This window comes from Chenopodium album, chromosome 1, assembly GCF_948465745.1.
Source record: "Chenopodium album chromosome 1, dcCheAlbu1.1, whole genome shotgun sequence".
Taxonomy (NCBI): Eukaryota; Viridiplantae; Streptophyta; class Magnoliopsida; order Caryophyllales; family Amaranthaceae; genus Chenopodium; species Chenopodium album.
In genome coordinates this window covers 55,851,236-55,877,531 of record NC_137834.1, presented here as the reverse complement: position 1 = coordinate 55,877,531, position 26,296 = coordinate 55,851,236, and the positions used below count along the sequence as shown (strand labels likewise).

The 26,296-nt window shown below is 35.8% G+C and overlaps 1 protein-coding gene across 3 annotated transcripts; it reads left to right on the top strand.

The window, feature by feature from the left end:
* Positions 1 to 12,020: 12,020 nt before the first annotated feature.
* On the top strand, positions 12,021 to 15,733 carry LOC145587758 (uncharacterized). Of its 3 annotated transcripts, XM_081644573.1 has the most exons (9): positions 12,021 to 12,200; positions 12,511 to 12,618; positions 12,766 to 12,826; positions 13,194 to 13,228; positions 13,326 to 13,413; positions 13,494 to 13,565; positions 13,807 to 13,902; positions 15,261 to 15,396; positions 15,477 to 15,733. In XM_081644573.1, the coding sequence occupies exons 6-9, from the start codon at positions 13,558 to 13,560 to the stop codon at positions 15,627 to 15,629; spliced, it is 393 nt and encodes a 130-aa protein (XP_081500699.1). In that variant the 5' UTR covers positions 12,021 to 12,200; positions 12,511 to 12,618; positions 12,766 to 12,826; positions 13,194 to 13,228; positions 13,326 to 13,413; positions 13,494 to 13,557; the 3' UTR covers positions 15,630 to 15,733. The 3 variants fall into 3 exon arrangements, with proteins under 3 accessions (XP_081500699.1, XP_081500595.1, XP_081500658.1); XM_081644469.1 differs by lacking the exon at positions 12,511 to 12,618; XM_081644532.1 differs by lacking the exon at positions 12,511 to 12,618 and having other exon boundaries at positions 13,326 to 13,565.
* The last annotated feature ends 10,563 nt before the right edge of the window (positions 15,734 to 26,296 follow it).

Sequence of the window (26,296 nt, the reverse complement as noted above, 5' to 3'; positions counted from 1 at the left end):
TTCTTACTCCGTATTTCATTTCGCTTTTATTTTCTTTGTTTCTTAAAGATTAGGAAAATTTGTAAATTACCACTCAAAAAAGTCATATTTTAAAATTACTATCCATTAAAAAAATTTTAAGTAACCATCCATTAAATTAAAAAACATTTCAGATTACCACCTTTTTTGTTGTGGGTCTCACCTTATTAACTTCCCTGCTTTTTTTTTTCTTCTTTTCTTCGACCTAACACTCTAACTACTCCATTAAACTCAAAATTCAGCTTCTCTCACCAATTTCCTCACTTAATTCTTCCAAAATCATCAATTTTTTCCCCCATTCTTCCTTCATTTCTCTGTCAAATTCTCAACCACCCCTTTAGGATTGAATCAAATGTAGGGTTTTAGGTACTCTAAGCGGAATTTCATGAATCACATTCATACGCACCTAAACAAGATCTCATGCATATACAAATAAAGATCACATAATAGTTTAGAATTAACCTTGCGTTAATCCTCTTAGCAATCTTCTTCTCTACCTGAGATAAAGAGCCTCAATTGTAACTCCTCTATTTGGTCCACCGGATTGAACCAACACTCCACCAATGCTAGTTGGACGGAAAAACCTTTCACCTTTGTTGGAGTTGAGAACCAATTTTAGAGAGAAAATATTGAGAGAAAAACTTACGTTGTTTTCAGAAAACTGAATACAGTATATTTTTTATTATCCCTAACTAATTAATATATAATCATGTTATTATTAATTAGGTTAGGGTTTTCTCTCCCCTTTCCCTTTTTGGCCGGTCACCCTAAGGCCAGTTTGGGCTTCGTGTTTCTTTATTGATCCAATCCTAATGTGTGACCTTGTAGGATCCGTTTAGGCGAGCTTCGGGTTTGTTACTTACTAACCCAAAGTTCTATAACATTCTCTAGCAAGACGTATAGACGACCCAAATAAACGAATTACTATCTCCATAATACGATCCATAATTATATTAAGTAATTGCACTAAAGTCGAGGACACATTTCCTTCAATCTCCCACTTGTCTGAAGTATGCAATATTCAAATTCCTTAAGTCTCTTAGTGTCTAATTTGATAGTATGATCACATCTCTATGTTATCCATACTAGCGTTCAAACTATTTCTTGAAATCTGAGTTTGAATTGCTGAGCAAATGATCATCTTATGATCCAATTGAGCACGGCCATGCATTTTCAATTCTTACTCTTCAAGAGGCCAAGACACCCATCCTATCTAACATAGGAGGACCTATTCAATCTTGTGGCAACCAAAACTCTCACTCAACTTTTAGCACAACCCGAGTGTCGCCTTTATAGTCCCCTTTTACGGCATGACGTTTGACAACATCAAGGTTACACTAATCATTGAATTGAGTAGTGTTCCACTCTGTCTAAGGAATCCACTAATATAATTTGCGAAGTTTTAGAACTTCTAAGTAGGTCTGTTCGATCATGTATCGACTATACATATCCATATGATTGACTAAACATCTCCATGTTTCCATAGCCCATGAAACGGCACTATCAATCAATCTTATATGCTAATCCTTTTATTGAGTCATTTATGTCCAAATTAACAACTCAGATTAGGAACTTAAATATTTTATGAATTCAGTTCACTTATGGGGTTTCATTCATCAAATCACGTACGTATTTGACAAACCCATTAAATTCAATAAATATGTTGGACATTTTATTTAATACTAAACCAAAATTAAATAAGATGAAAAATTTCATACCATAAAACATAAAACATGAAAATCATGTCTTTAAATTGTAACAAGTTTCTCTAAACAAAAACAATTTAAAGTCATTCTAACACTTGCTTCAACCCTACAGCCCTAGCGTGACGTTCATGCTTGGGTTGAGGGAGAGGTTTAGTGGATCAGCAACATTCTCATCCGTGTGAACTTTGCAGATCTTGACATCATTCCTGTCTACAATCTCGCGAGTGAGGTAATATTTCCTCATTACATGCTTGGATTTGTCGTTTGATCCTGGTTCTTTTGCTTGTGCAATAGCTCCATTATTATCACAAAACAACTCAATTCCTTCTAGAACACTAGATACGATGCCTAGCTCTGTTAGGAACTTCTTTATACAAATAGCTTCCTTAGCTGCTTCTACCGCCGCTAAATACTCTAATTCTGTCGTAGAGTCTACTACAGTGCCTTGCTTTGAACTCTTCCAGCTCACTGCTGCTCCATTCAGACAAAAGATGTACCCTGATTGCGAGCAGTAATCATCTCTGTCGGTCTGGAAACTTGCATCAGTATAACCTTTAACAACCAACTCATCTACTCCTCCATAGACCAAAAACATTCCTTTAGTCCTTCTCAAGTACTTTAGGATGTTCTTAGCCGCAGTCCAGTGTGCTTCACCTGGATTTGCTTGGAATCTGCTACATAAGCTCAGAGCAAATGCAACATCTGGTCGAGTGCATATCATGGCATACATGATAGAACCTATAGCCGAGGTGTAAGGTATGCTACTCATCCGCTTCAACTCATCAGGCTCCGATGGGCACTGACTCTTGCTAAGCGAAATGTCATGTGACATGGGAATGAATCCTCTCTTAGAGTTTTCCATGTTGAACCTTGCAAGAACCTTATCAATATAAGTCTCTTAGCTCAGTCCAAGCATCCTTCGAGACCTATCTCTATGGATTTTGATTCCCAAAATGTACTCAGCTTCTCCAAGGTCTTTCATGGAAATATAACTTCTCAACCATTCCTTGACTGACTCAAGCATTGGTATGTCATTTCCTATGAGTAGTATGTCATCTACATACAAAACCAAGAAGACTAAGCTACTCCCACTAAATTTCTTGTTGACACAAGATTCTTCTTCACTCTTGAGAAAACCAAACTGTTTGATTGCCTCATCAAATCGAAGATTCCAGCTCTGAGACGCTTGCTTCAATCCATAAATGGATCTCTGAAGCTTGCAAACTCTTTTGGGATTTTCTGGATCCTCAAAACCCTCAGGTTGTGTCATGTACACATCCTCCATCAAGAACCCATTCAAGAAGGCGGTTTTGACATCCATCTGCCAAATTTCATAATTGTAATGTGCAGCAATCGCCAAAAGTATCCGAATTGACTTAATCTTTACCACTGGAGAAAAGGTTTCATCATAGTCTATACCATGTATTTGTTTGAATCCTTTTGCAACTAGTCTTGCTTTATAGATATAGACATTTCCATTCTTGTCTGTTTTTATTTTGAACACCCACTTGCATCCAATAGGTTTGACCCCATCAGGCAAGTCGACTAGGGTCCAAACTTTGTTTTCAGACATGGAGTCCATTTCGGATTTCATGGCCTCAAGCCATTTCTCAGGGTCTGGGCTTGTCAAAGCTTGTTTGTAGGTAGTAGGTTCTGAATTTTCCAAAATCAATATTTCAGAGTCTTCTGTTAACAGGAAATCAACCAACTACTTGTTTGGGATCCTTGTTCTACTCGACCTACGTGGGGCTTGAGCATCAATAGAAATATTCTCTTCAACATCTTGAAGATTTTCGCATGAATTAGATTCAAGTGGGACGACAGGAGTTTCGCTTAATGAATTAGCTTGCTCCGAAACCTGACCTGTCATAGCAGAGTCATGCGCCCTCGCCTCTAACGTGGTTTGATCCACATCCATTTGTTGCTCATCTCGAATTTCTTCGAGAACTATTTTACTCCCACTTGTCTTTCTGGAAATAAACTCCTTTTCAAGAAAGACACCATCACGAGCAACAAACACTTTGTTCTGTTGACGGTTATAGAAGTAGTAACCCCTTGTCTCCTTTGGGTATCCCACAAAGAGACATTTATCTGATTTGGGTGCAAGTTTGTCTGACAGTAAACGTTTTACATAGACCTCACAACCCCAGATTTTAAGAAAGGATAAGTTTGGAACTTTTCCATTCCACATCTCATATGGAGTATTTTCTACAGCCTTAATTTGACGGGCTTCTATTTAGTGTGTGTGCAGCTGTTTCTAGAGAATATCCCCAAAAAGAAATTGGAAGATCAGCAAGACTCATCATTGATCGAACCATATCCAGTAAAGTTCGATTCATCCTTTCAGACACACCGTTTAACTGTGGCGTCCCTGGTGGAGTCAACTGTGAAATTATTCCACAATCCTTTAGATGATCATCGAATTCTTGGGTCAAATATTCGCCACCACGATCGGATCGTAATGCTTTTATTGTTTTACCAAGTTGATTCTTTGAACTTTTCAAATGATTCCGACTTATGCTTCATTAAGTAGATATACCCATATCGACTTAAATCATCAGTAAAAGTGATGAAGTAACTAAACCCACCTCTTGCCTTTGAACTCATAGGCCCACAAACATCTGTATGTATAAGTGCCAAGAGATCATTGGCTCTTTCACCCTTTCCAGTAAAAGGTGACTTTGTCATTTTCCCTAACAAGCATGATTCACATACATCAAATGATTCATAATCGAATGATGTAAGGATTCCATCCTTTTGTTACTTTTGGATGCGCTTTTGGTTTATATGACCCATCCGGCAATGTCATAGATATGTTGGGTTTAAATCATTCGACTTTTGTTTCTTACTATTTATGTTATAGACTTGTACTGTCCTATCAAGTACATATAAACCATTAATCAATTTTGCACTAGCATAGAACATGTCATTGTAAGAAATGGAACAACATTTGTTCTTAATCTCACAACAAAAACCTTCATTATCCAAATCAGAAACAGAAATAATGTTCTTAGTAATTGACGGAACGAAATAACAATTATTAAGTCCTAAAATTAATCCAGACGGAAGATGTAGACTATAACTTCCGACGGCAAGTGCAGCAACTCTTGCTCCATTTCCGACGCGAAGCTCCACCTCGCCTTTTGCTAGTTTTCTACTTCTTTTTAGTCCCTACACATCATTAACTATGTGAGAACCACAGCCGGTATCAAATACCCATAAAGAAGTAGAAGTCAAATTAACTTCTATAACATAAATACCTGAAGTAGAAGCACCTGACTTCTTGTCCTACAAGTACTTGGGGAAGTTTCTCTTCCAGTGACCTATCTTTTCACAGTAGAAACATTTGCTTTCCGCAGCAACTTTTGGTTTAGTAGTCTGCTTAGGCTTTTCAGAAACTTTGACAACTTGCTTGCCTTTGTTTTTCTTGCCTGCCCCCTTCTTTTTGAAACCCTTTCCCTTTTGAACCATCAAAACCTCTTTCTTTGGTTCTTTGGGAATGTTCCTTTCAGCATTGACAAGCATCCCATGCAATTGAGTCAAAGTCTTTTCAGACTCATTCATGTTGAAAGTTATCCTAAACTGATTAAAGCTGTCAGGCAATGAATGGAGAATGATATCAGTAGCCAATTGTTGGCTATAAGGGAATCCAAGACGTTCCATGCTTTCAAAAACACCCATCATTTTGAAAGCATGTTGGCGAACAGATTCACCATTTTCCATCCTGCATTCCAAAATCTCCTTATTAATCTCATATCTCTCAATCTTTGCCTATTTCTAAAACATGGCCTTAAGCTCTTGCATAATGGTGTAAGCATCTTTGGTCTCAAACCTCCTTTGGAGGTCCGGTTCCATAGCCGCCACCATCAAGCAAGTGATTGGAGTAGACCTATCATTAGCCTGCTTAGCACGACGTTTATCAGCATCAGATCAGTCACTACTGGAAGTGGGTTTTCTAAGACATCCTCTCTACCCTCCGACTTTAAAAGAAGTCTTAGGGTCCTTTCCCAATTGATGAAGTTTTCTCCGTTCAGCCTATCCTTCTCAAGGAAGGGACAGATGCTAAAAATCGAGTTGTTGTTGTTATTAGTCATGTTATCTACAGACGGAAAAAAGGGCAAAGTTCAATTTTATGTTATAAAAGCACCTAAAACATGCAATAGTGTCCAGGTTACTTAGCACTCTATTCAATTTTATTGTCCCAATTTGAATAAGTGATTCCAAGATCCTATCAACATGCAACGTTAAGCAGACGGAGGCCTTTTCTTAAAATTACATTTTCAAGGTAAGTAAACTCTTTACTAATTACAACATTTGTAATTCTTGGATAGACAGAAAAACATCTCATGCTTAACTGTCCCTTTGCTTCAAAATCCAAAACGCTTTTGATGATTTTGTTAAGGTTAACCAAATTAAGTGTGCAAAATTCGCAATTTCACCTCACCTCCCAAAATTAATAACAATACCCTGCGGAGGCATGACCTATTACTATTAATTAAGGGTTAATAAGTACTTTATATTTGGAAAAGCAAACCTCAATATTTGCGGGACCTAAGTTTATTATGTCGTTATTAATTAGTGAACTCTAGCGCATTGATAACATACATACAATAAACTTATAAGCATTTTAAGAATAATAATAAAATGCAAAATTATATATGAGCTAGTATGGCCCTAATCCTAAGAACTAAGCCTGAATGGGCACCTCCTTGGACTCTTCATGGATCTCCATCCACCTTCATCATGGGCCTTCTCATCTGGGCTCTTCTTTGGATTAATTAAGAATTTAAATAATTAAACTAATTCTTAATTAAATAAAATTTAAAAAATACTTAACAATACGCAGATCGTATTTAAATTACAAAAATACATAATGACACGCAGATCGTATTTATAATTTAAATCTAGGGCCATACTAGTCATTTATAGCAATAATATATCATATATATAAAAATGCCACATAATAATATCACATATTATACTTGCCAATAATTAAAATGTCATATATTCTTCTTAATTATGTCAAGTGGATAAATCAATTAATTAGGAAATCCTAGAATATAAATTATATTTGATAAACTAAAATCCTAATAACCACCTAAAAGATTTTATCCTAAAATAAGTTAACCAACTAATTTTAATTAGATTAAAAAATCAAATTATGTAATTATCTTATAATCAAGTCAAAACAACCTTAATTGGAATTGCTCAAAATCCTCCTAAAAACAGTTTTTCAATATTATCCAAAATAAATAAATCAGAATTTTTTTTTTTATCAAGAATTTTTTTTTTTTAAAATTGAAAAACAGGGCTGCCGTGACTGAGCTTGCTGCCCAGCCACGTCACAGCCGCTGCAGCAGCCAGGCCGGAGCTCAGCCACCGCAGCAGCTGGCCGCCGCAGCCAGGCAGCCGCCCAGCCACAGCAGCGCTGGCTGGCGCACCAGGCAGCAGCCCAGCACGCCAACCAGCTCGAGCAGAGCTGAAACCGTGCAACAGTTGCACGTTCAGCTCTGCTCTTGCCCAACACCGACTCCCTTGCCGTCCCTCCGCCAATTCTGACCACCGGAGCAGCCACCGTGGCCCACCATTAGGTGGTTCTGCCACCCAGCCGTGGCTACTCCCCTTCAAGCTATTAATTTTTTTTTTTTAGTTAAATTAATTTTACAACCTTTGAAAAATTAATTTTGGTGATCTAATTACAATTAAACACAAACTCCTTTATGCATAATTTCAGAAAAAAAAAAATTAATCAAAATCTCCATTTTAATTAATTTAGGGCTTTTCATATAAAAAATTCCCAATTCATATAAAATCAATTTTACATGAATTAATTAATCATATCTAAACAATTTTAAATATGAAAAATAGATTATATTATATAAATTTAACAATTAAAATCGAAAATTAGGGTTCATAACCATCAAATTCGAAATTTTGGGGCTTTAGGGTTCTTAAAAAAATATGGGTAGAGGCTATTTGAGCAATTAAATTCACAATTTAATCAATTCCAATCAATTAAAATCATATTTTCATAAGGTTATTTTAATCAGTAAATTATATGCAAGGGGCTAACTGATACCACTGTAGGGTTTTAGGTACTCTAAGCGGAATTTCATGAATCACATTCATACGCACCTAAACAAGATCTCATGCATATACAAATAAAGATCACATAATAGTTTAGAATTAACCTTTGAAGCGTGAATCCTCTTAGCAATCTTCTTCTCTACCGGAGATAAAGAGCCTCAATTGTAACTCCTCTATTTGGTCCACCGGATTGAACCAACACTCCACCAATGCTAGTTGGACGGAAAAACCTTTCACCTTTGTTGGAGTTGAGAACCAATTTTAGAGAGAAAATATTGAGAGAAAAACTTACGTTGTTTTTAGAAAACTGAATACAGTATATTTTTTATTATCCCTAACTAATTAATATATAATCATATTATTATTAATTAGGTTAGGGTTTTCTCTCCCCTTTCCCTTTTTGGCCGGTCACCCTAAGGCCCACTTTGGGCTTCGGGTTTCTTTATTGATCCAATCCTAATGTGTGACCTTGTAGGATCTGTTTAGGCGGGCTTCGGGTTTGTTACTTACTAACCCAAAGTTCTATAGCATTTTCTAGCAAGACGTATAGACGACCCAAATAAACGAATTACTATCTCCATAATACGATCCATAATTATATTAAGTAATTGCACTAAAGTCGAGGACACATTTCCTTCATCAAAACCCTAACTTCACTTTTTTCCTGCAAATTGAATGCTTTGGTTGTATTTACACGTACTGTTAAAGTCGCCTTCTTGAACTGTTCTTTGGGGACCAAAAGCGTGTAGTTGAAGCTCTTGTCAATTGCTAATGTCAATGGCGAATCCTGAGGTAAGCAATCTTAACCCTATACAATTGAATTTCGTATTTGTTTGTTGTTGATGGTATAATTGCAATTATGTGTAAAATTAGGGTTCAATGTGTAATGGATTATTTTCACAATTGTTTATTATTGCAATTGGAACTTTAATTGTTGTTTAATTGGGGAAATTGTTTAATTATGCTACATGTGTTGAATGAATAAACAATTGTGTTGGGTTGGTAAACTATTGATTGCCAAACTTGCTTTATTCATTACTGGCTTATTACTATGAACAGGTCCCTGATAATGAGGAATTTGTGGATGTTAAGGTTAGATTAGGTGGTGGGTTTGTGAAAAAAAAAATTAATGGGAAGGAATATGGTTGTGTATGAAGGAGGATGAGAGTTTTGGAGGCATAGTTGTAAAGTGAGTGACATGTCAGTGCACTTGCTCTTGTTGCATTTGGGGGTTTGTTAAGCTAGATTTGCATGTGCCTAGTGTGTGGAGTATTTGGTATAATAATAAAATAAAAAAAAGGGAAAGCTTTCAAAAAAAATGGCAAAAGGGAAATTGTGAATGAAGAGGAAGTCAAGGGCTTTTTAGAGACTAAAAGTAAGGATGGCTTTGTTGTACTTTACTGTACTAGCAAAGAACAGTTTAGGGCTGTAAGTGAAGAACCCAATACTGTTCAGCCTACCCAAATAGTCAAAACACTGTTGCCAAGCCTACTGAGATAAGAAGAAGCCCTAGGTTAAAATAGCAAAAAGACAAGGGGGTGACAGAGGGTGATAAAGAAGCAGATAAGGTTGCAGATAGGGTTCCCACAGAGAGTGTAAAAGGGAAGGGGAAGCAAGGTGAGCAGGAAGGCACTTCTAGGGGGAAGAAAGTGAAGGGAAAACCTCAGGGAAAGAGGAGAACAAAGGGGTATTGCAAGAAGAAGACAAAGAGAAAGCTTGATCTTGAATCATAATCTGGATCTGATTCTTCTGCTTCTGATGACACTGAAATAGATTGCGGAGTGGGGGAGGAGGAGGGTGAAGATGAGGGACCAGAAGAGGCCAGACAACAGGAGGAAAGTGGGAGGCAAATTTTAGAAGAGGTGAATGCCAGTTTGAAGGATGTGCAAGATACACATGAAGACCAAGTGTTTTTGCAAAGTGAGCTGCTACAAAAAGAGGTAACTCTGCAGAGAGAGTACACCTCTAATTCTGAGGAGTTGGACAGTCCAAGAGGGTCTGATGATGAGCATGATAACAGTACTTGCACTAGTAGAAAAATAGTAAAGGGCACCGGTTCAAACCCGGCCTAAGGCACCGGTTTGAACCGGTGTCAATATGGGGGGTGCCAATTACCCCCCTTTTTGCCACCGGTTCAAACCGGTGCGATAATTGATTTTTGGCACCGGTTAACCGGTGCCATAACTTTTTTTTTTTTTTTGGAATTAAAGTCAATTGGCATCGGTTAACTGGTGCCAATTCATGTATTTTTTTTTTTTTTTAGTTTGCTTTATCCACTTCGTCATACAGAGATATATTGATCAAAATTGATCATTAAATAAGAAATATAATCAGAAACATATAACAAGCTTGAATACGAAATATAATCAGAAATATATTGATGATTAAATTGTTATTTTACAATACAAAAAAATAAAATAAATTACAACATCAAAATTCAAAAAAAAAAAATTACAACATCGAAGAAAAAAAAAATTACACATCGAAGAAAAAAAAATTACAACATTGAAATCAAAATTCCAAAATCAACACCTTGATTCTTCCCCTGCATCAATTAAAACACCGACATTAATAAAAACTCACAATAAACTAAAATTACAAAAATTAAACCCAGAAAATAAACCCAGTGACAGGGTAAAGTCGTATCCCCTAATCAAAAGTAAATACCTAAGTCCTCTAACTAAAGTAGATAGGGAAGTAGGGTCGAACTCCACAGGGAAACAAGTCTTTTTACTCCTAATTAATTATTATAATCTAAATTATCTAAGTAACCAATATTTTTGGGAATAAATTTTATACTACAAAGAATAAGTTTAGGGAGAAAAACAATAATAAGAAGGCCTAGGGTCACATGTTCTTCAATAATTAATATTCCGGGATAAAACATAATAATTAATAATTAACATTGCACAATTAAAATGATTAACAGGCTCTCGCAATTTATTAATCAACATAGATCTAACAGGCTCTCGCAATTTACTAGATCTAAGTTCCTATTAAAAATAGCCTTTAATATTAAATTAACATCTGCTCGATTCATAATCTAACTGCAAAGAATTAAAACAATTTAATAAGAAATTATCATGCAATACCAATAATCAATAATAACAAATTATCCCTTCATATTAATTATGGATCCCCATAAACCCTAGAATTAAACTACTCAGACATAATCATAACTAAACTAATCAAATAAATAAAACAAAACATAATCAAAGAAGTAAATGAAATAGCTGAAATTAAAAGAGAAGAAATTGTTACCGAAAGAAATCTGGATTAATGAGAGTAATTAAGAACAAAAGTTGAGAGAGAATTTAAGAGAGAGAAATATCCTAAGTAGAGAGAGAAAATCTAAAAAAGAAGGTAATCCAAAATTACGTACATAATTCGTACTTAAACATTCCTCAAAACAAAAATTAAAACTAATCTAATCAGCTCTGAGAAAAACACTCGCCCAATCGGGCTAGAGGCCGCCCGATCGGGCGCGCCTTTTTCCTTGCGCCTCTTCTCAGCAGCGACGCCCGATCGAGCTAAATGCTCGCACGATCGGGCGCGCCTTAGGCCACGCACCAGCACCAAAGTTGCATGCCACGCCCGATCGAGCTAATGCTTGCCCGATCGGGTTCTTGCTTCTCTTCGAGGCTTGGACTTCGATTGGGCTTGATTCATCAGCCCAATCCGGATTTCCTCTTCGGGTCTTGAATACTCGGTCCAAATACCTCGGTATCCCGATTACCGAGCCCTTAATCACCGGCTTGATGACTCTAACCGGCCTTGGGCTTCAAAGATGGTCGTGCTCTTCTAATTTCCGTAGCCGCTCCATGAAAAACCCGAGAAAACGCTCCAAAGGTGCAATTTCCTACAAAACTCAACAAAGACTACGAAAACACTAGAAAACACCAATTAGTACACTAGTGGAAAAATTCCTATTTGTAACACCCTATTTGTAACGGGCATAAGTATGCCAGTTACAATAAACCTATCCGTAACGGGAAAAATAATAAGTCGTTACATTAAAACAGCGCGGAGATTTAGAGGATATGTATTCGTAACGGGCAAAAAGGTGTCCGTTACAAATAATATGTTATTTGTAACGGCCAGCGTTTTGCCCGTTACGATAATTATATTATTCGTAACAGGAAAAACTTGCCCGATACAAATACAATATACGAAATTACGGAGTAGATGTTAAAAACCCTAGCTGTCTAACTTCACTTTTCTTATTTTCCTCTCCTCCTCTCTCTCTCCTCAATTGACTCTTTCTCTCTCTTCTCATACGACTCTAGCTTTCTCTCTCTTCTCATTCTTACAATGAAAACTGAGCTGTTTTGGGTCGAAACATGCTATAATGTCGTCTAGGAAAGGAATGTTGCCCCTCAAACTTCCAAGGTATTCTATATTTTTGGTGTTTTTGATATTAAGTTTTTTAATTTTTGGTGTTTTTTTCGCTAGATCTGGAGCAAAATATTGTTTTTTTTTCTTTCTTAATTCCCCCAAATCGATTTCTTAATTGAGGTTCCCTCATTTTTTGTTGAATTACTTTTTCATAAGCACCAATTGATAGATTTTCATCGGGGGAAAAACCTTAATTTTTTAATTAGAATTCTATTTTTAAGTTCAAATTTGATTTTTCCAATTGTTTTTATTTTTTTGATGAATCCTAAACCCTAAGTTCAGTATAGTTAAATCGATTTTAAAGTTGAATAGAGATGAAGCAATCAAAGAGGATGAAGAGAAAAGTGTAACCTTCAAAGCAGCAAAGTACCTAGCAGTATTTCTGGAAATACGAATAGAATTAGTGTTGAGGGTGAGGAAGAAAAACTTACTAGATCTGGATTTGTTCTATGAATTATATTTGTGATTGTTGAATTTTTAAGATCATAGATTATAAAATAATGGTACAATTTGATCTTTATAAGTGTTGGCCTTATTGATTTCGGCTTGTTTGTGACAGGTATCTCTCGTGATTCTTTGTTCAAAATGTGTGCCGCTAGTGCCAAAAACAACTGAAGAAGGTTCAAGTTTAATTTTTCTACTTTTTCTCGATATTTTTTTTTATCAATTTATATTTCTGGGTCTTATATGAACTTGCAAATATTCAAGTTTATGGGCTTAATTATATTTTTGTGCTACAATTGAATCTTTTAGATAGTTTGGATTGGTTGATTGATTATGTTATTGTGAGATTTATGTTGATGAAATGAGAATTAAGTAGTATGCTGAATTACTTTGACTTAGGTAGTAGTTAAAACTTGTTTTGATTGAAATTAAAGCTGATGGGTGAGATATACTGTCATTTTGGAGTATGTATTTGTCGTGCTGAAGCACTTGTATTATTGAAATACAATCAAATCTGACTTTGCGATTTGATGAATTTCGTAGGTGCGTGCTGATGGTGGCGTGCTGTTGGGTTGCAGGTTTTTATTGGTTTATTTTATGCTTGATTTTTGCCTTTTATCTCCAGCATTCTTGTTCTTATTGGATCAATAATTTGACCTCTTCAATGCTGTTCAGGTTATAAGCACATGGGGTGTTCAAAACAAAATTGACTTCCTTTCACTGTCATATACTCGTCATGCAGAAGATGTTCGCCAAGTATTAGGTGGTGCAATATGGTTATCTTTTGAGTAATCTCCTCCTATGCATTCCTATATTTAATTGTATCTTTTTGTTTTTGTTTAGGCACGTGAGCTGCTGCAAGTTTAGGTGATCTTAATCAGACTAAGATATTTGCGAAGATTGAAAAATGTTGAGGTATGAGCCATCATGCTTCATTCCACAATAATGAGCTTCTAAAATCTTCTTTATTCATTCCCCAACATTATATGCTGTATTGTTTTCAATATTTTGATTAATTGTACATTATTGAATTAATTAAACTGAATATCTGGGGCTTTGTCACCATGCAGAATCCTTTTCAATATTGTCTTCATGCCTATTTATTCCCTTTTTGTTTATTTAATTATTTATTCATGAATCTTACTTTACAATGTAGGCTGAAAAGGTATTCAATCAAGATCAGTACTTCAAGAAAGCTGTCAAGTATGTGGGAGAGCCAATGTCTCACCTGGAATCTATTGGTTCTTCTGCTGTAAGCCCCATCTAAAATTTTATGTTTACATGTGTATGTGTTTATGTATGTCTATATTAATATATATTATAATATCTGTGATCATCTGTTTCACTTGTATTACGCTTATCATTGCTTCTTTTTTTATCTTTTGTTTTGATTTGATGAATTTGTTCAGTTTGATTTGAAATTGGATCTGGTCTATGATTTCTTTATATATGTATTTGGATTGATTTCTATTTTGTTCTTCAATTTTTGATGTTTTCGGTTTAGATCGACGCTAGAATCCATATTCTGTTGTGTTAAATTGCAAAATATTTGCTATTTTTTCGTTATTAAATCGTCATAAATGTTAGGTTATTAGATGTTTGTAGTTGTACTTTGTTGTTGTGATTTGCTGCTTTTTTAATGGAACTTTTTTGATAGTACTGTTTTTTTGCGATTGTTTAAGCTTATTTTGCCTCAAATTGCTTACATCTATGCTTCTGAATATCTACGAATTTTACGTTAGTTTTTGGTTGATCTTATGCTTTAGATTCATTTTCAATGATTACAATAAGCCTATTAAATGTTTTTTATAAAATTTTGCATGCGAAGCTTCTTGCAGTTTGTTGATTTTGTTTTGTTTGCATTAGAGATTCGTATTCCAGATGCTAAAAACAGAATACTGGTGTTGTATTCTGGAATCTTGAATTATGTAAGGTTTGAAGTTGTTCTGTGTTGATTTGGGATGATTTGAGGCCTCATTATTGCCACTTACACACATGTCCAGTGTTATTTGAATCTTCCTTATTATGCTAGCAGATTAACCACCGAGTCTTTTTAGTAACTCAGTGGCCCTTTCGTTAGGTTTTTGTTTTTTTGGGAGCAACGAGTGCCTATCTGTTATTCATGTTATTAGTAACTCAGTGTAACCCATTATGTATGGTTGTGAATATATGAATGAGTGTGGAGGAAAAAAGAAGCATTTTGTTGTTTTCTGGCTTTTTGGATTTTGAAATTGAAATGTACAGGCTTAATCTCGTGCCATCTTATAAAATAGATGGGCCATGACACTGAGACGGGGAGGTGGGGATTAGTAGCTAGGTGAACCAAGGGTATTTTTTGCTCATTATAGTGATTAGTGCTCATTTAATCATCAAATGAGTAAACCGGGTGTATATAAGAGTTTAAAGGGACTGATTATTGATAATGCGGCTTGAATCATTGTCTGATTCTCATCCATGTCATGAAGTCTACAGGCATTCTTTATATGGTCATTTCAAGCAATTTAAATTGATAGAATGATCTTGCCCATCACATTGTTTGGATTAGTTGGATATTGATCCTATTTAGAAGAAGATTGTTGTTTTTTATTTTTCACTATTATCTTACTGCAGTCCAACAGGAGAACAACTTTCATCTTGCAAGGAGGTATCATCATATCTACAATCTTATTTTGGGATAAATGATGCTAAACTTGTGAGGGACATTAGGGTTGAATCTCAGCAACTTCAAACAGTAGATTCAGTCAATGTAAGTTCTAATCTTCTGCAAGTTTGATGTTATATATATGTTGCTTATCAGAATTAATTGAGTATGCTTCTATCCAACAGCATATGTGCATGATCTCTGAGGAATGGCAACTCCATGATGGACCTTTCAAATTCACCTCTACGGCTCTACATGTTTACCTATTGAACATGAGATGGATGCTTTACTTTTGGGCATTGAGAATCTACCAGATGTTCGGAGTATTATTTATATAGTAGCTTTTGACTCATGTTAGGGAGTTGTTGTAAATTCAATTTGGACATTTGTTAAAGTTTGTATATTTGATTTTATAATTAATTAAATTTTACATTTATTATTATTGAATATTGATAATAGTAATTAAAATTTGGCATCATAGAAGATTATCAAGTTAGCAGTGTAGCAGGTATCACCTGCTGCATTTTTTTTTTAAATTTGGGTTCAATAGTATTTATAACGGACAGTTTGACTGCCCGTTACAAATAACCCCGTTATTCGTAACTGTAGGGAATAATTTCAAGCTTTAATCCCACTAGCTTGAACCCCACTGATCATACACTAAAGTACGGTGGCGTCCAAAAGGGAAGAAGATAGAGCAAAAGAGTCGCCAACAAGTTTTTTTTTAGGAACTTGTAAACCGTTCATAGGATGAAGGTTACACCCCTTAACGATCCAAGAGATCGTCAACTCCATAAGGTCTTGAACCAAATAAGGGTTGGGGAATAAGGTACAAATCCAACCTAAAAGAGATTGAACCTGCCCTAATAATAGGTCTTTACTTTATTCTGATCGTATTCATGTGCGCTTTTTAATTAACATGCAATCAATAGATTAACCCTAAACCTGTTTAATCTATGTTGGTTGAATTTAATGCACAAATAAACTATTATTGGCGATCACTTGAATTATAATCACAATTAACCCTAAACAAGATTATTAATTATCTTATTAAGCGTGATTATAAATACCAAAATTCCCTTTAAACATGCATAAAAGGTGTGATCAAGCAATAACAATAAATATCATCAAGCAACATAATAATAAAATAATAATAAATATAACCATGATCATAAAATTATAACAATAAAATAATCATCATAATAACAATCATATTAACCATAATAATAATCATGTTAATCATAATAATAATAATTATAGCAATAATTAAATTATAATCATAATTAAAACAATTATAAAAATAATCATAAATCATGTTAAAGCATAATAAAAATAGCAAGACCCTAGGCATGATACTAACAAGATTAATAACAAATCCTAGCATGTCACTAAGCAATAAAAATCAAATCTTTAATCCTAACATGATACTAACAATCATAAATATTAGGAAGAACATAGGAAGCATCGTAACAATCATATTTAATATTAAAAATACCCTAGACATGATACTAGGAATATCATAATAACAATGTAAACATGATTTCTACATCATAATATCAATCAAAACCATTAAAGCACTTACTTTGATGCCTCGTACCTCTTTCTAATAACAAAATACACACGTTAGTAACTTCAAGGAAAATAATAATCAAAGCAATTAAATCAAATAATTGAAAGAGAGATTTGGGACCAAACCCTCAGAAATTAAACCTTTCACGTCTAGGGTGAAGACAACTTCGGATATGGCTAGGTGTTTCTAGATCTTGTGAATGCGGAATTTTGTATTTGAAAACAAAGTTAGAAAAAGAGAAAGAGAGAGAGATGAAATAATCAAGAAAACTTGATGAGAATTGGTGAATGATTAAGAGAGAATTAGAGGATTAATGATTGCGAATGAAAACTGATTGTAGGTGAATATTAATTAAAACTGATTGTTGATGAATGAAAACGGAGTTTTTAATACGTTATTTATAGAGAAAATCAGCCACAAAGATAAAATATCAAAACAGAGCACTTAGCGCACGTAAAATGAGATTGGCGCACGCAAAACAGAGCTGGCGCCAGCACCAGGATATTGGCGCCAGGCGCCAATGGCTAGCACCAGGCGCCAATGGCTGGCGCCATGCGCCAAGCCTGGTTCCAGAAATTCACGCGTTTTTGTTTTTATCATATCTTTTGATCCGGAAGTCCAAATAAGGCATATAATATGTCGTTGGAAAGATCTTAAAGTCTACTTTCCAACCAAATTAGAATCAGATTAAAATATTTTGTAGATAAAAAGATATGGCCAAAATAGTGGAAGGGTGTCAGTTTTGGATAAAGTTTCATGTCTCATTCATATCTTTTTCGTTATAGCTCGGATTTAATATTATAATATATCATTGGAAAGATAATTTCAATATCTATCCAACCATATAAAATTTGGATAAATATTATGAGGCACGAAAATAAAGTCTGAATATATTCCACTTCGTACAAAACAAGGATTCTTAAAAGGAGTAGTTTTATTCAATTTCAAACTCTTTAAAACATAATTATCAATCCTAACTCCATTAGGATTTAAAAGAACCTTCTAGAGTATTCTAAAAGACTATAATCAATCCTAATAGCTTTAGGAATGATAATTAATAATAGGCCCTCCTCTAGATCATTGGGCCGCATATAAAGCTCAAATCGGGTCCAGTTTAGTATTTTAGCCATAACTTCCTCGATATTCATCGGAATTGGGCTTATAAAATATCGTTGGAAAGCTCTTGTCAAGCCCCATCCAACTACACTACTATTGGACCCATATCATGGACCAACCAAACTGGATTGGCTGTTTTCTTAAAATAAGTTTTCAAAAACAGAGAGAAGAGAAAAGAAATTAAAACTTTCCGCAACACTAGACTTTCCACACTTTCGCTTCATTCGATTATGATTCGACGCGAAAGGTACTCATCACTGGGTTTGGTTTTGGGGAGACACAAATGGGTGTCTACAGAAGCCCCCACTTTGACTGAGTTTGGAGAAACGCAAGTTTCGAAAACAAAAGTCAAAGTATCGATAGGGACGGAGAATGATTCAGAACGTTCTGCGATCCTAAATCATTCTTGTAATGCCGATACCTGAAAACTAGCGTTAGTTAAACAGATAAAAGAGTTAAGAAACGCGTATCTTGCACCGTCGAGCACACGTCTCTGAAAGTAACCGATTCGTTTTGATGACCTCCTGCAAGCTAGAGAATGCCATCCCGCTTGAAAACTGCTACGCCTGTTACTGCTTCCAAATTAGAAGATTCTTCGCCTGAAACGATCCTCCTCCGCTTTGATAATATTCCACGTCCGAGGGAATACCATCGAAGATTGCTTCTCTTGAAACAATCCTCATCCGCATTGATAATATTCCACGTCCAAGGGAATACTATCGAAGATTATTTCTCTTGAAATTACCTTCAGTTGCTTTTTGACAACTTTCCACAATCTATGGAACACCATCTTGCTGTTTGTTTTGACGATCTTCCGCAATCTAGGGAACGCCGTCGATCAATGTTGCTACATCTTGAGCCTTTTCTTGAGTCGTAGTGACAACCTTTCCAATCATAGAAAAAGTCGTCGAAGACCGCCTCATCATGAACCGCTCTTCTCATATCTTGGTGACAACCTCCACAATCTTAGCGAACGCCATCGAAGACCGCCCATCTCGTGCTATCTTCTCAAATCTCAGGTGATAACCTCCACAATCTTAGCAAATGCCGTCAAAGACCGCCCATCTCGTGCTATTTTCTCAAATCTTTAGTGACAACTTCCACAATCTTAGCGAACGCTGTCGAAGACCGCCCATCTCGTGCTATCTTCTTAAATATTTAGTGACAACTTCCACAATCTTAGAGAACGCTGTCGAAAATAACTTTACTTGAAGTCATCCTCAGTTGTTGCGATAATATTCCGAAGAAAATTACCGAAGACCAACACTTGTCGATCTTTAAAGCTCGCTCGAACTTTGCTTCCGCTATGCCTGTACGTCGGCGCTTTCGTTGCTTTAAACCTATACGTCGGTGCCTTTTCTGCTTTTGAGCCAATGCTTAGGCGCTTTAAGCTAAGTGAGACGATCTTTCATCAGGTCGATCACCTATTTGCGGTTGTAATCAAATCGACTACTCAATCATGTCAAATTGCTTATAGGGGCTGACTGGCGTACCAAGGAACCCGAAATCGTTGTGCGAGGTCGAAATCACCTTTCTGAGAGGCTTCGAGCTCTGTCGCTGCTGAGATATCTCTGGCGCCAGGAATTAGAGTAGGGTCCTCCCTATTCTGCTGCACCTGTATTTATTTTGACTATAAAACTTTGCCAATCTTGTTAATTATCTTAGGGTTGACCTAAGGTTTAGCATTGATTGACTCAACTCATTGACTTGACACGACTCAAGGTATAAACTTGACTCGCTGTGATCGACTGACTCGAGGTTGACTTGACTCAAAGTGAAATGACACATGTGTTAGACTCAAATCAAAGTGATATGACATGACATGACTCAATGTGTACATGACTCGTGTGTGCATTGTAATGTGATCGTGCGACTCGAAAAAACAAAAATTTTGCAAAAATTTTCCGTCATTTCTGTGGAGGGTACCGACTTTCTCCCGAAAAAGAAAGACGCGAAAAAAGAATCAAAGTTTTGAAGATGCATGTTGAACGAGCTTAGTCAAATGTCATTTGATACTATCTCTCAAGGTGAAAGGATTAATCCATCCTAGGCTATCTCAACTGTTGACTTCATGATGAAAGTATTTGGGTAACTTAGGCACGGAGGCTAAGCACTTCATACGTCGTGATGCAATGACAATTATGATTGATGAGCAATTTTGATATGGCAAGGCATGCTTCAGCGGTGTGTAAAGATTCCATGACAAAGGGTTCCTAAGGGAAGTATATTTGGTCATGTATCTGTGCAGTGTGTGAAAGTGATTCTAAAGCTAGGCCACAAGAGCTAAGTGTGTGGAAAGATATTATTTGTTAAAAGAGTCAAATGGTGGTGACTCTTAGGCTAGGTAAGCTAATGATGTAGGGATCAAGCCCCCAAGTCTAGCTCTAAGTGAATAGGGATGAGCACAGGGGATCCCTTGATATGATCAGGGTGTAAGTGTGTGAATGTGAATATGAATGCATTTTTATTACGGTCGCACCTCGATGTGAGGTTGCCTACGTATCCGTTAGGAATCAGGCCGAACGTAGCTCTAGCCAAACCTCGCACAAGTGTGTGTATACCTCAAAAAGGTCTTTTAAGGGTTGTAACGTGGTTAGGCTAAAGGTTATAGAAGAAAGGGGATAAAAGCTCAAGACCCTAGATAAGCCCCCAAGGTGTGCAACCTCGCTTTTGAATCTTTATATTTTTATGCTTGAATTTCTATTCTTTTTTAGCTCTTTTTTTTGTTTTAGCATCTATTTTATTTTTATAAGTGTGGACAATCCCGATCATGCGGTCTATCACTCACTTGGCATTCATGTTTCTCAGGAACGGTACCGAGCACTCGATAAGAGACGCAATCTGAGACGTGTTCATATCAAAGATATTTTCATATCAAAGACATTGGAACACTTGCCCTTTTGTACACTTTTATTTATATTTGCTTTTATTTTTGTTTTGATCTTTTGAAATCACTCAAGCTTTTTTTAGAATTGCATAAGTTACACACCATCCCATCCCAAGGTTAGGTAGATGTAGGTTGAAAAAAGAAGGGTCTATCGTTAGACGAGGCTCAAAGTGGTTTATGAAGAAAGAATTGTAAATTTGAAAGGTGAAAGGAGATGTGATGTGGCTACAAGGGGTGCCTCAAATCATTGGTATACCTTGTGCTTAATTCGACATAGATTTTTTTTATTTATTTATTTTTTTGAAATATAATGAAATGATCATATATAAGGAAATAAATGCTCATTTTATTAAAAGAAAATAAATAATGATCCTACAAAATAAATCTAAGGAGAATAAGAAGGTGACTATGCTAGACTTATTGGGGAAAGGGTAAATAAAAAAGAAATAGAAAAAAGAGGTCACGAAATCTTATCGTTGAAGCTCGCCTCTTGTCTTGTGTTGTTTCTTTTATCATCACTCGCTCTTCTTGTTAACTGGAGGCATGGGAAGCTTGTTATTATCAATCAAATGTTGGATAGCCTCCTTTAGCTTCCAACAGCTCTCAGTAGTATGACCCCTACCTTGATGGTACTCGCAGTGTTCGTCTGGATTCCAACTAGGCAATCTCTTTTCAGGTGCAGGATCTTGAATAGGTCCAATGGGAGTAATGAGTCCTTTGGCATGGAGTCGATCGAAGGCAGTATCGTAGCTCATCCCAATGGGGGTGAAGTCTTTCCTTAGTTGCTTCTTAGATCCTTGGTTATCTATGGCTAAAACTTCACTGAGATCAAAGGTACTAACATTGTTACTAGAGTGGGCGTTTTCGGAAGAAGAAGGATTGTCGTTCTTCTTTCCTTTCCAGCCACCGTGGTTACTATTGTTAGTAGCTTTTTGCTTTGCGAGGTCATCTTCGATTTCAATTCCGGTGTCATAAACGGCCTTGAAAGTATTCAAATTGTGTTGATATTTTAAATGTTTCGAATACTTCTCTTGGAGATTCTTGATAAACATCCTCACAGACTCCTTTTCAGTGGGGACCTCAATCATCTTGGCGGAAGTTTCCCTCCACTTATTAAAGAAAGAAGTAAAGCCTTCATTCTCTTTTTGTCTTAGCATCTCAAGTTGTCTATGGTCGGTTTCAACTTGGATATTGCACTTGTACCTATCAATGAAAGCGTTTACTATCGATTCCCAGGTAGAGGTTTTCTCCTTGTCAAGGGAGAAGAACCATTGTTGGCAAACGGTTTCGAGAGATAGTGGGAACAGAGAGGGGAAAACCTTCTTATCGATACCCTTAATGCTCATTATAGTTTCAAAAGCTCTTAGATGGAAGTAAGGGTTATCTATTGCCTTGAATTTAGGGATGTCAGTGGCGTTGAACTTATGCGGAAGAAGTTCCTTGTCCAGCGAGACCCCTTGTGAACTCATGCCCTGAAATTTATAGTCACTAGATAGCTTTCTCAAGCTTTCTTGCATGAGGTTCATTTGTTGTTGCTTCACAGGATCATCAACCTTAAGTGTGAGGAGCTTCAGTGTTTCAGTCATGGTAACCAGTTGGTTCCTAAGCTCATTGACTTCTTCTTGAGTTGCCATTATCCTTTTAGCCTTCCTCTTTTGACAAATCGGTTTATCGAAAAGTGAAACTTGAATAAAGAGGTTGTCCTTGATTAATCGCCCTTCTCTCCTCGACCAAGTACTGTGGAAAAGGAAATTGGGGATATTTATTGTTAATTATTTGACTCAAACTTCATTCAACATGCAATGGAAGGAGGAAGTGAAGAAAGATTGGAATAGAATGTGAAAAAAGAAAAAGATGATGGAGGTGGAGGGATATGAAGAATTAGGAATAGAATGTACCCCCCAACTCAAATGACGGAAAAAAACGCGCACACAAGACTCTCTTAGACATGGTCAAAGTATGTGTATTGGTGTGTGCGTTGAGTGTAATTGGCATGTTAAGATTCGTGTCATGACCATGTGGCTAGACTATGTGACTAGACTCAAGCAAAGACTAAGTCAAGACTTCACGTATATGCATTAAACTTGACAGGCTGTGGTATTTTAGTCATAACTTTTTATCTGTGACTCTGATTTAGATGAAACCAACGCCAAATTAAAGATAAAACTCGGGGCTACAGATCCATAGGTTGTACGACTCGTAGTTCTTTCTAGAACTCCAGCTATGACCAAAACAAGTTGACATTTGTGCAGTATACGGGAATAAAAATCTGGGTTGACTTAAAGGGACTATGACTCGATTTTATGTTTATTTATTAGCTCACATTAATTAATTAATTAATTAAACAAAGTCATTTAGTCATTAATTAGTTTATTTAGTCTTAACACAAGTCAAACAAACGGTTAAGAAAACATAGAATATATGCACAACAAATAATGCACAATTAGTCAAGTAGGCACAATATGATGCAATGAGTTTGCAACCTAACCATGGCTCTAGTTCTCTAAAGTTCGGGGATATGGTTTAGTCAATAGAGGGTCCATGGTTAATTGTCCGGATGCACCACGTGGAAGCCTAATCGTGAAGGGTTGGCGCGAGTGGATAAGACACTGCGAGTTTTAGAAAAAACTCGCTTCCATGGTTTGGTGAATTCAACAATCTCGGATGTACCCTTTGTTGCACAGAGCGTTCAATCGGGTAGATGGAGCATGAATTCCCAGAGGGTTATGTCCATATGTAGAACACATATGGGTTTCAGAAAAGTGAGAAAAAATTCAATCAGGAAGTAGGATCGAGCAAACAATACGAAAAACCGGTCGAAATTAGAACGCATATTTCTAGCTCGGTATTGGGGAAAATTGGCGCCAGCAATCAGAGACTGGTGCCAGTTTTTAACTGTAGCGCCTAGCGCCAATGCTGGCATCTGGCGCTACGGCTAAAAGTCTGGCGCCAAGCTCTGGCCTCTGGCGCTACTTCCCACATGCCTCAGCAGCTTTCTGTGCTCGATAAAATTTTCTGGTTTCGCGCGGTGTTATTTCGATCCTAGTTGTGAAAGATATTCCTCAAATTTCCTATGTGTAAAATCCTATGTTTTTAACTCATTACGGATGGTCTTTCCAATGAGGTATTTTTTATGCATATGACAATAATGTTAATCAAAATTACGCACATGAAATACTTAGAACGTTTCGAGTCTCATCCACTCATTCTAAATCATTGCCGAAACAAATTCAGGAATTAAAATAGAAATCCTCCCCAGCGGAGTCGCCAAAAACTGTAGGGAATAATTTCAAGCTTTAATCCCACTAGCTTGAACCCCACTGTGATCATACACTAAAGTACAGTGGCGTTCAAAAGGGAAGAAGATAGAGCAAAAGAGTCGCCAACAAGTTTTTTTTTAGGAACTTGTAAACCGTTCATAGGATGAAGGTTACACCCCTTAACGATCCAAGAGATCGTCAACTCCATAAGGTCTTGAACCAAATAAGGGTTGGGGAATAAGGTACAAATCCAACCTAAAAGAGATTGAACCTGCCCTAATAATAGGCCTCTACTTTATTCTGATCGTATTCATGTGCGCTTTTTAATTAACATGCAATCAATAGATTAACCCTAAACCTGTTTAATCTATGTTGGTTGAATTTAATGCACAAATAAACTATTATTGGCGATCACTTGAATTATAATCACAATTAACCCTAAACAAGATTATTAATTATCTTATTAAGCGTGATTATAAATACCAAAATTCCCTTTAAACATGCATAAAAGGTGTGATCAAGCAATAACAATAAATATCATCAAGCAACATAATAATAAAATAATAATAAATATAACCATGATCATAAAATTATAACAATAAAATAATCATCATAATAACAATCATATTAACCATAATAATAATCATGTTAATCATAATAATAATAATTATAGCAATAATTAAATTATAATCATAATCAAAACAATTATAAAAATAATCATAAATCATGTTAAAGCATAATAAAAATAGCAAGACCCTAGGCATGATACTAACAAGATTAATAACAAATCCTAGCATGTCACTAAGCAATAAAAATCAAATCTTTAATCCTAACATGATACTAACAATCATAAATATTAGGAAGAACATAGGAAGCATCGTAACAATCATATTTAATATTAAAAATACCCTAGACATGATACTAGGAATATCATAATAACAATGTAAACATGATTTCTACATCATAATATCAATCAAAACCATTAAAGCACTTACTTTGATGCCTCGTACCTCTTTCTAATAACAAAATACACACGTTAGTAACTTCAAGGAAAATAATAATCAAAGCAATTAAATCAAATAATTGAAAGAGAGATTTGGGACCAAACCCTCAGAAATTAAACCTTTCACGTCTAGGGTGAAGACAACTTCGGATATGGCTAGGTGTTTCTAGATCTTGTGAATGCGGAATTTTGTATTTGAAAACAAAGTTTAGAAAAAGAGAAAGAGAGAGAGATGAAATAATCAAGAAAACTTGATGAGAATTGGTGAATGATTAAGAGAGAATTAGAGGATTAATGATTGCGAATGAAAACTGATTGTAGGTGAATATTAATTAAAACTGATTGTTGATGAATGAAAACGGAGTTTTTAATACGTTATTTATAGAGAAAATCAGCCACAAAGATAAAATATCAAAACAGAGCACTTAGCGCACGTAAAATGAGATTGGCGCACGCAAAACAGAGCTGGCGCCAGCACCAGGATATTGGCGCCAGGCGCCAATGGCTAGCACCAGGCGCCAATGGCTGGCGCCATGCGCCAAGCCTGGTTCCAGAAATTCACGCGTTTTTGTTTTTATCATATCTTTTGATCCGGAAGTCCAAATAAGGCATATAATATGTCGTTGGAAAGATCTTAAATTCTACTTTCCAACTCAATTAAAATCAGATTATAATATTTTGTAGATAAAAAGATATGGCCAAAATAGTGGAAGGGTGTCAGTTTTGGATAAAGTTTCATGTCTCATTCATATCTTTTTCGTTATAACTCGGATTTAATATTATAATATATCATTGGAAAGATAATTTCAATATCTATCAAAACCATATAAAATTTGGATAAATATTATGAGGCACGAAAATAAAATCTGAATATATTCCACTTCGTACAAAACAAGGATTCTTAAAAGGAGTAGTTTTATTCAATTTCAAACTCTTTAAAACATAATTATCAATCCTAACTCCATTAGGATTTAAAAGAACCTTCTAGAGTATTCTAAAAGACTATAATCAATCCTAATAGCTTTAGGAATGATAATTAGTAATAGGTCCTCCTCTAGATCATTGGGCCGCATATAAAGCTCAAATCGGGCCCAGTTTAGTATTTTGGCCATAACTTCCTCGATATTCATCGGAATTGGGCTTATAAAATATCGTTGGAAAGCTTTTGT

Bases quoted from the DNA above. Each gene is read 5' to 3' on its own strand.
- LOC145587758 (XM_081644469.1), top strand. The intron at 13,903-15,260 runs GTAAGCCCCATC...ATCTTACTGCAG, and splicing joins AATCTATTGGTTCTTCTGCT to TCCAACAGGAGAACAACTTT. The intron at 15,397-15,476 runs GTAAGTTCTAAT...TCTATCCAACAG, and splicing joins AAACAGTAGATTCAGTCAAT to CATATGTGCATGATCTCTGA.